Consider the following 10,000-nt stretch of genomic DNA (forward strand, 5'->3'; position numbering starts at 1 on the left):
ATTAATGAGGAATAATATGTGGTTCTAGCTTTACGGAAGGCTTTTTTTTATATACTATTTATATACTATTATATTACTATTACTATTATTAATCTTTCCAGGCTGGGCAAGATCCATTTAAATTGGTGGAAGGCCAGCTGCTTTCCAGCTTACGTGATGTTAGATGAAGATTACTGTTGAGGTAATGGCAGAGAAAATGGCAACCATGACAATGGCAGCTAAGTAGACATTCTTACAAACCGGCTAACAAGTGGACCCAGTTGCAGAAGGACAACAAAAGCAGAGAGAGATTTCCCAAAAAGGTTTATTAACAGATATAGTAACAATAAATGCTGAACAAACCAAATGTAATGTAACAACAGGGGTAAAACAAAAACCCTCAAAAGGAGGAAAAAATGAATGAACACTGCAAAAGGCAGGCAATCTAGAAACTTACTAATCTAATTATCAAACAAGAAAAACGCAGAATGTGAGATACAAAATGGAAATCAAAATCACAGCCGAAGCTGAAACTAACAACAACAACAAAAAAAAAAAAACCACGCAGCAATCGCTTGGACAAATAAACACAAGCTACTCAGCCGAAGCTGGAACTAATGAGAAACACAAATGCAGCTAAATGCTGGAACAAACAAACGAGAAAACAAAACACAGCGAACGCTGGAACAAACAAAAGCCAAGCTACTACTAACACACAAGCTAACTGTACTAACAATGACAAACCGTGGTAATGAAAGCTAAAGGTTGGGGAAGAGGTGAATGGAGAAAGCAGGGAACAGGCAGACAGCAACATAAATACACAACACACTAATGAGTAACATAAAACACCTGCTAAAAAACCCAATACTTGAGCCAGCTGAGACATGACCCCAGAAGTGAGAGAAAAAACTAAACCCGGTAAAGAAAAATACGCAGACTTCCGTGGACACTGTCTCAGCTGGTCGGAGGAGAGAATTGTAACAGATATACATAGTTATGGAAAGGCTTAAAAGTTGTTTTTTTTACTTTTCAAAAGCTTAGCATGATTATTGTTGTGATTATATGCTTTTGTTGAGTTTAGCTGATAGTGACCCTCCAGATCGAAATGCATATCATGTCAGCATAACGATCATTTCCGACCACTTGCACAACCAACACTCCAAATCAATGAAGGCCATGCAAACGTGCCATGTTATGTAAGCAACAAGGTACATCACCATATGTAAAGCAAGAAAATGTACGAGCACTGGTTTTTGCCTGATCTTCACCAACATCATAAAAATCAAACACAGTCTTTCTACTGCAGAAAGGCTTCGGTAACATAAAACCCACTTTTTAGAAGGATCCAGTCAGAGGCCAGACCACAACACAAGAGGGATGCTGTGGAATGACCTGTGGAATGTTCCTTCTGCATATGGTGCAGGTCTAATCCACAGCTACAGGAAGGACTTGCTTGTGTCTATTGCTGCAGAATGTTTTTCAACCAGTTATTAAAACACTGTTTGCTCTACTGCCATCACTCTATATATTGCAGATAGTGTGATTACTTTTCTTTATTTCGTACTGTACATCCCTCTCCTTGATGGTGACTTATTTACTTCCATGTTGCACCAAGACTCATCTACAGATATGCCCTGAGGGAGAGTAGCAGAAAATAGCAATGACAGAGTCATTTGGTCTGATTGTGTGTGTACGGATCTTATAAAGTCTTCATGCACAGTCCTCTCTGGAACAAAGACCATTTCAGGCAGGGTTTGGTAAACTGCTGCACATAATTCATCATCTTAACGTGATACAATTGTTGCTTGAGCTTAGCTGTTGTGTTTTGGTGATAGGAATCTCATAAGGTTTTTATTGACACAGGAATTATGACAGTGATATCAGCTTTGTAAGGGTTTAGGCAAAGTGATGGCTAATAACAGCTCTTTGGTTGATGGTGGGTACTTGCTCTATCCGATCAATGATCGGGTCATTATTGTGCTGGTCTTAGTGATGTTTTTTCTTGTCATCAACTTTGTTCTTCTAATTACCTTTTTTAAAAATGAATGCTTCGTCACATCTACACACTACGTCTTGTTTGCTGTTACTCTCCTGTCTGATAGTTTGATTTTATTCCTGACAAATATACTGCTTTTCTTGACCTATTTTCATGTAAATGTGCAGGTTTGGCTTTGTATCATTGTCTCAGCTGTGATACTTCTTTATTTTACAGTCACACCAGTGACTCTGACAGCAATGACTCTGGAGTGCTACGTTGCTATTTGCATGCCCCTACGTCACGGAGAGCTGTGCTCCACACATAATACTGTGCATAGTATCCTCATTATTCATGGCATTAGCTCTATAACCTGCATTGTTATTCTCACTATGTTCTTTGCATCAGCCTCTCCTGGTTTGTATGTGGAATACAAGATATGCTCTGTGGAGGTGTTTATTTTGTACAGATGGCAGGATCACATTAGGTTGTCTATTCTAATGCTTCATTTCCTTCTTATGTTTATCATCATTGTTTTCTGCTATGTTAAAATAATGAAGGCAGCCAAAGCTGCATCAGGAGAGAATAAAAAGTTAAAAATGAAAGGACTCAGAACAGTTGTTCTTCATGGTTTTCAGCTGCTGCTCTGCCTCATCAGTCTGGGGTGCCCAATAATAGAGAGTGTTGTACTTCAGATTAGTTTCAAATTATTTGTAGATGTCAGGTACTATAACTACATCCTGTTTAGTCTTGCTCCAAGATGTCTGAGTCCTTTGATTTATGGCCTCAGAGATGAAAATTTTTTTCATGCACTAAAATGCCTTATTGGGCTTTCATAAAACATTTCACAACATTTTATAATGCAAATGATTATATTACCACAAAATACCACAAAAAAGAAGACGAATACCACAAAACAATCTGAGTCTATAAATCACTTTTTTATAATTATGTAAACTAATCTGTTTTTGTATTATTATATTACTATTTTATTTGAGGTGATATTGTGTTACTGTTTTTCAGGCCTCTGCTGCATTTCATGTTAACTTTTACATACCTAATTATAGACCCTTGCTGCATTGAAATATATCAATGAATAGAACACACTTGTTTAATTTACAATTTTGTAAAACAAGAATTCCTATGCCACATATTTCTTGTTTTGCCATTAGTTAAAGCCTTTCATGAACTTGTAATTCAGTTTTCTTTCGTGTTTGTGTTGCTCTTTAAGTAAAAGTTGAAGCTCAGCGCTCTTTAAATTCTAATGTAATGACTGAGTTGACTGTGTATTTTAGGCTTTTACTGCCCATCATATTAAGTTGTATTAGTCTATGCATTAATTAGATTTTATTAGTGGAATAAGTAATAAGTACTATTATAAAATTCAGTTTTTGATTATGTGCATCATCATTTTTCTGTCTTATGTTAAAATACTGAAAGTAGCCAGAACGACATCAGAAGAGGATAAAAGGTTAACAAGAAAACGGCTCAGAGCAGTTGTTCTTTATGGTTTCCAACTGCTGCTTTGTCTCATCCAGCTGTGGTGTCCATTCATAGAAGCTGCCTTTCTTAATTTTAGTTTATATGAAAACATCAGGTACTTTAACTACATTATGTTTTATCTTGCACCAAAATGTCAGAGTCCCCTAATTTATGGTTTTAAAGATTAATGTTCTCTTAAGGCACTAAAAACATATAACTCATTTGTCTTGTAAAAAAGACATAACAAATAAGATCCCTTGTATTTTGCTATATGTGTGCAATTTATGTATGGAACAGGGATGACGTAAAATTCTTGGCATACATTTGTTATAAGGTTTTTACACATAGTGCAACACAGTTATAAGTAGAGAAATACAACATTTTATTTAATCATCTAGTACTGTATATGTCACTGTGTTGTGTTATTAAGCCATATTAGGTGTTTTCTTAGTGCTGGTATTTGTATTTTAAGACTTAGCTGACATAAATCAGATGTTGTTTCTAAATCTCTAATTTGTTTTGCTGATGGTATCCCACCAGATGAGAATGCATATCGTGTCAGCATAACGATCATTTCCGACCACTTGCACAACAAACACTCCAAATCAATGAAGGCCATGCAAAAGTGTAATGTTATATAAGCAGCCAGGTATGTAACGATAAGTACAGCAAGAAAATGTAGGAACACTGATTTTCTGCATAAATTGTTGCCTAATCTTTATCAATGTCACAGACATCAAACAAACACAGTCTTTCTACTGCAGAATAGCTTTGGTGACATAAAACCCACTTTTTAGAGTGATTCAGTCAGAGGCCAGACCTCAACACAAGAGAGATGCTGTGGAATGACCTAAAGAGAGACATTTATACCTGACGTCCTAGGACTATGGCTGAGCTGAAGCACTTCTGTAAGGATGAGTGGTAAAAGTTCCTCTTGGATATTGTGCAAGTCTATACCCAGCTACAGGAAGGACTTGCTGGAGCTTATTGCTGCAGAAGGTTTTTCAACCAGTTATTAAAACACTGTTTCCTTTACTTTTTCTGATGTAACTCTATGTGTTTAATGATTGTGTTTAATAAAGATATGAAATACCATGACTGCTCTGATCTGGAAATTGAAAACCAGTAAATTGCAGATAGTATGATTACTTTTTTCTTTTTCTTGTCACTGTACATCCCTCTCCTTTATGGTGGCTTATTTACTTCCATGTAGCACCAAGTCTCATCTACAGCTATGCCCTGAGGGAGACTAGCAGAAAATAGCAATGACAACAGTATGGTATTTGCTCTGATTGTGTGTGTACTGATCTTATAAAGTCTTCACGCACAGTCCTCTCTAGAACAAGGACCATTTCAGGCAGGATTTGGTAATCTGCTGCACATATTTCATCATCCTAACCTGATACAATTGCTGCTTGAGCTTAGCTGTTGTGTTGTGGTAATAAGAATCTCATTAGGTTTTTATAAACACAGAAATTATGACAGTGATATCAGCTTTGTAAGGGTTTAGGCAAAGTGATGGCTAATAACAGCTCTTTGGTTGATGGTGGGTACTTGCTCTATCCGATCAATGATCGGGTCATTATTGTGCTGGTCTTAGTGATGTTTTTTCTTGTCATCAACTTTGTTCTTCTAATTACTTTTTTTAAGAATGAATGTTTCGGCACAGCTACACGCTACGTCTTGTTTGCTGTTACTCTCCTGTCTGATAGTTTGATTTTATTTCTGACTAATCTACTGCTTTTCTTGACCTATTTTCATGTAAATGTGCAGGTTTGGCTTTGTATCATTGTCTCAGCTGTGATACTTCTTTATTTTACAGTCACACCAGTGACTCTGACAGCAATGACTCTGGAGTGCTATGTTGCTATTTGCATGCCCCTACGTCACGGAGAGCTGTGCTCCACACATAATACTGTGCATAGTATCCTCATTATTCATGGCATCAGCTCTATAACCTGCATTGTTATTCTCACTATGTTCTTTGCATCAGCCTCTCCTGGTTTGTATGTGGAATATACGATATGCTCTGTGGAGGTGTTTATTTTGTACAGATGGCAGGATCACATTAGGTTATCTATTCGACAGCTATATTTCTTTGTTATGTTTATCATCATTGTTTTCTGCTACGTTAAAATAATGAAGGCAGCCAAAGCTGCATCAGGAGAGAATAAAAAGTTAAAAATGAAAGGACTCAGAACAGTTGTTCTTCATGGTTTTCAGCTGCTGCTCTGCCTCATCAGTCTGTGGTGCCCATTAATAGAGAGTGTTGCACTTCAGATTAGTTTTAAGTTATATATGGATATCAGGTACTATAATTACATCCTGTTTAGTATTGCCCCAAGATGTCTGAGTCCTTTGATTTATGGACTCAGAGATGAAAAATTTTTTCATGCACTAAAATGCCTTATTGGGCTTTCATAAAACATTTCACAATGAAAATGAATGTCATGCTACAAAATACCACAAAAAAGAAGATGAATACTACAAAATAATCTAAGCATGTCTATAAATCACTTTTGTATCATGTAAACTAATCTGTTTTTGTATTATTATATTCCTGTTTATTTAAGGTGATATTATTATATTAGTTTCTCAGGCTTTTGCTGCATTTCATGTTAACTTTTACATACCTAATTATAGACCCTTGCTGCATTGAAATATATCAATGAATAGAACACACTTGTTTAATTTACAATATTGTCAAATAAGAATTCCTATGCCACATATTTCTTGTTTTGCCATTAGTTTAAGCCTTTCATTAACATGTAATTTAGTTTTCTTTAGTGTTTGTGTTGCTCTTTAAGTAAAAGTTGAAGCTCAGCGCTCTTTAAATTCAAATGTAATTTCTAAGTTGACTATTTTTGGCTTTTACTGCCCTTCATATTTATATAATTATATTCATATAAGTTTTATTAGTATATGCATAAACTTGATTTTACAGTTATGTCAAAATATATTCAAACTGCTTCACTTTTTGCATATGTTCCCACTTTATACATTTATTTTGAAATGTAGATTGTGATTAATCTACACACTATAATTCATAATGACAAATTGAAAACATATTTGTAAAATAAATGTGCATATAAGGACCATAGATTAGCAGACAAAGAGTCAAAGTAAGGTGCATGTACAGATAGCCCAGATAGCTTCTGTTTGAGTGAATATAATGTTCTCACTCTAAAGACACAAATGAAGCCACACTAAGAACAACTCAGATGTATCTGTGCAGCTGCATGTTCACAATCGACCCTCTGCACACTGGACTATGATCAACTAACTTTTGCTATCTATGGAGAGCAACGTGTATGTGCACAGCCTGTCAGTAAGCACAAAACCCATATGCAGCACTTTCTCAGAAGATTGCACAGGTGAAAGGCCACAGTAAGAGCAATTCAAATACTGCTAAAGAGCTGCATGGTGAGTGTGTAGCTTTTCAAAAGAAGCAACATGGAGCCCTGCATAGTGGACCTAAGAATAGGGGATAGGGGGATGCAATTTTATTCATATGTCCTACAGATAGCAGAAGGTCTTTGCTACTTGATGATTAATTGTTTCGGTCGATAGTAACCACTACAGTAATCCAGCATAATAAAATGTGGAAATCAACAAGAGGCCATGAAAACATACATTATTTCAGTGTATACTGTAAATTGATTTTATTATTTGTTATTATGTGAACAGTGTAAAAGGCAAATAATATTTTTATATAAATATATTAATAATTCAACAAAATATACAATAAACAATTGCCAGCCAAAACTAACTAAGTCCCACTATCATACAGTACATACAGGAAATTCAGGAATCATTTTCCAGAGGCTCTAAAAGCAGCTGACTATTACTAATTAAATAAATATTCTTAAAAAACGATTTATGCTAAAGTAAGGAATTGTAAATTGTTAACAATTTATTTAATTTCCTTTTCACAAAGTGATTTCTTTTTGTAAATGCAAGGGTGTAAAAATCTGAAAAGCCTCAGTAAAAGGAAGAGTGAGATAACAGTGAAATAAGAAAGCTCAAAGTTTTCTGAGGCTTATCTATGAAATCAATAGCGCATTGACGTGCACTCATTTTTTCCTCTATTCCAACATGTTTGTCTATCTGTGTTAGTCCTCTCGTAGATAAGCTTCATGCACCTCAATGTCTTCGCTATTCTCTAAGGAGGCATTATATTCGGCCATCCTTTGGATCTCTTCTACTTTAGTCTCAGCCAGCTTTTTATCTGCATCTGCAGACAGTTTCCGGGCCTCCTCCACCTGTGACTGGGCCACCTGGATGTTTGTTCTCAACGTGATTGATGCCTGTTCACCTCCTGGAAACAAATGGGAAACATATTTTATCAAGTTGCTCAGAATATTCAAGGTTTGACATAATACATGATTCAGTGTTTTATCAAGCCTCAAGAAATCCAGGCAAACACTTTACCTGAAGTGTAAGCAGCCTCAGCCGCCAGTTTACTCAGGTTGATCGCATTAATCCAGAATGACTCAAAACGTTTGCATTCATCAAGTCTGTCACTAACCTGTCAGGACAGAGATGAGACCAGTCAGTATACTTACAGGTATTATATGGTTTTAACATGACAAGCTGAATTGTAAAAAACAACACTAACTAACCTCTGCACGTTGGACATTGATCAACCGCTGGAGCGAGTTGTCCTCTGCTGGGGTCAGCTTTCCCAGTGAAGCCAAATAACGCCTTTGTACAGCAATGCGTGTGTGCACAGCCTGTCAGCAATCACCAAGAGGACAGACAGTCAGGATCAGTACAATGAAATCTTATTAAATATTAACCTTACAGTTGTTGTCTATCTGACACGTTGTGAACAAAACATGATCGGGCGAGTGTGTCTATCATCCATAAGATAAGAGAGATAAGATACTTTATTAATCTCAAAGGAGAATGGTTGTGCCAACGTGTCTGGAACAGATTTTACTCTCATGACCCAAAGATTTTTAATCTTGTTGAATCATGTGTAAACCTCTTCCCAAATCAGACAAGGTTCTCTCTGCTTGAGGTCCATGTCCATTTTCACTTTTGTGTCCTCCCATATTACTGTTTTTTTTCCCAATAATAATTAAACTCAGAACTTATGCTGGCATCTCTATGATGTGAATTATATGTTTCATATTAGTAAAACCTACCTTTGAATAGTCTGTAAGGGCATCTATGAGAGCCAACGTGGTCTGGGAGAGAAAAGTACTTGAACTGTCTGTGACCACCGAGGCTGCTCTTCTGATCAGGGACTCATGAGAGAGGTTTTCCGCCTGTTATGCACAGAAAAAAAATGCATTTTAATTATTTTTGTTTAAACTTTTATTCTGTATATGAAGAAATTACATAACATCTGTGCAGCTGCAGTTCTTTGGGACCATGCCTGTGCTAGATTTTATCATGTGAGATCTGAGGATCACCCACCTGCGTAAAAGGCACAGAACAAATCCCACGGCCAACGCTGAAAGACGCTATGCTCATTTGCGCAGGGTCTGTCCATTCGCCCAGCTTCTGGATGCCAGGCTTACTGAACAGGATACTGTCATGACTGCTGTAGAAGAATGATGACAGGATATGAGCAGGTTATTAGAGTCATGATATTTCAGCGGTGAGTTACAGTGTAAACCTGTGATTTGAATTTTGGATGTAGTTTGACCACGTAAAAACTTGACTCATGTTGTGTCATTACTCTTGCATTACATTACATCTTACCTTAGGGCACGAATGCAGGTTGCTCCTCTCTTGAGCGCACACTTGCTGGGCTGCAGCACTGAAATGTCTGTCTGGTTTCGCAAAAATCCTCCAGCCGCACGGTTGGCACACAACGAACACTGACGAACAGCTTGCATTTTGGAGATTAAGTAGATCTGCTGCGCCTGAGGACCTTTAGTTGTCTAAAATTCAAACAAAGCTGCTGTCCACCCACTGTTGCCTTGTTTGCTTGCTAGAAACCTTTCAGTCTGCTCACAACTACTAAGTGTCATGTCCTGTGGGTATTTGTAGGACCCAGCACCATTTCATTACGTCAAAGATATTGAACTGTTGACTGTGCTGGCAAATGTGCGTGTGTGGTGTTATCTGCAAAGGCCACAGAGACAGAAATTACGTGCAGGTTGCAAGACCTGATGTATTGGTTGTTTGATGGACAATCTCTCTCCCTCTGTGTCTGTGTGTTAAAAAAAAGACAAGTGGGAAGTTTTTTTTTATCAGGCATTAATCAAAAAAATGAACCCTTGTTAGGGTTGTGTTAAAAGTTTTCTCTTTCGTAAATGAAATTAACAGTTCTGATATACTTAGCAAATTAAGAATAATTAATAGACAACTGTTCAACCAACTGAACAACTTCCACTTAAAAAAATACTGTGAAAAAATGTTCAAATTGATAATTGTGTGTTGTATAACCATGTATCTGTACAAAATTTGTTTTCATATTGCAGACAAAACTGACTATAGCCTTTTTGCCATTGAAACTGGCATGTTGCACCACACTAGGTGCATTGTCTACACATAATGCAACATCTGGAGCTCCATTTATTCTTAAATAAAAACTCAAATTGGGCAACT

At 36.8% G+C, this 10,000-nt stretch overlaps 3 protein-coding genes across 4 annotated transcripts; 2 read left to right on the forward strand and 1 right to left on the reverse strand.

The window, feature by feature from the left end:
- Window positions 1-1,887: 1,887 nt before the first annotated feature.
- LOC113171169 (odorant receptor 131-2-like) lies at window positions 1,888-2,793 on the forward strand. Its single transcript, XM_026373558.1, has one exon. It carries the CDS (start codon window positions 1,888-1,890, stop codon window positions 2,791-2,793), a length of 906 nt encoding a protein of 301 aa, XP_026229343.1.
- A 2,161-nt stretch (window positions 2,794-4,954) lies between these two features.
- Window positions 4,955-5,860, forward strand: LOC113171178 (odorant receptor 131-2-like). Its single transcript, XM_026373564.1, has one exon. It carries the CDS (start codon window positions 4,955-4,957, stop codon window positions 5,858-5,860), a length of 906 nt encoding a protein of 301 aa, XP_026229349.1.
- A 1,236-nt stretch (window positions 5,861-7,096) lies between these two features.
- Window positions 7,097-9,425, reverse strand: LOC113164773 (diablo homolog, mitochondrial-like). Of its 2 annotated transcripts, none has more exons than XM_026364253.1 (6): window positions 9,149-9,425; window positions 8,861-8,984; window positions 8,587-8,709; window positions 8,059-8,169; window positions 7,868-7,964; window positions 7,097-7,754 (listed from the first exon to the last, which is right to left on the reverse strand). In XM_026364253.1, the coding sequence occupies exons 1-6, from the start codon at window positions 9,283-9,285 to the stop codon at window positions 7,549-7,551; spliced, it is 798 nt and encodes a 265-aa protein (XP_026220038.1). In that variant the 5' UTR covers window positions 9,286-9,425; the 3' UTR covers window positions 7,097-7,548. The 2 variants fall into 2 exon arrangements, with proteins under 2 accessions (XP_026220038.1, XP_026220030.1); XM_026364245.1 differs by having other exon boundaries at window positions 7,098-7,754; window positions 8,861-8,987.
- Between the last annotated feature and the right edge of the window lie 575 nt (window positions 9,426-10,000).

This window comes from Anabas testudineus, chromosome 13, assembly GCF_900324465.2.
Source record: "Anabas testudineus chromosome 13, fAnaTes1.2, whole genome shotgun sequence".
NCBI classification, from domain to species: Eukaryota; Metazoa; Chordata; class Actinopteri; order Anabantiformes; family Anabantidae; genus Anabas; species Anabas testudineus.

Bases quoted from the DNA above. Each gene is read 5' to 3' on its own strand.
- LOC113171169 (XM_026373558.1), top strand. From the start codon at position 1,888: ATGGCTAATAACAGCTCTTTGGTTGATGGTGGGTACTTGCTCTATCCG.
- LOC113171178 (XM_026373564.1), top strand. From the start codon at position 4,955: ATGGCTAATAACAGCTCTTTGGTTGATGGTGGGTACTTGCTCTATCCG.
- LOC113164773 (XM_026364245.1), bottom strand. From the start codon at position 9,285: ATGCAAGCTGTTCGTCAGTGTTCGTTGTGTGCCAACCGTGCGGCTGGA. The intron at 8,710-8,860 runs GTGGGTGATCCT...TGTGCATAACAG, and splicing joins GTTCTGTGCCTTTTACGCAG to GCGGAAAACCTCTCTCATGA. The intron at 7,755-7,867 runs GTAAAGTGTTTG...ATTTGTTTCCAG, and splicing joins TGAGGCTGCTTACACTTCAG to GAGGTGAACAGGCATCAATC.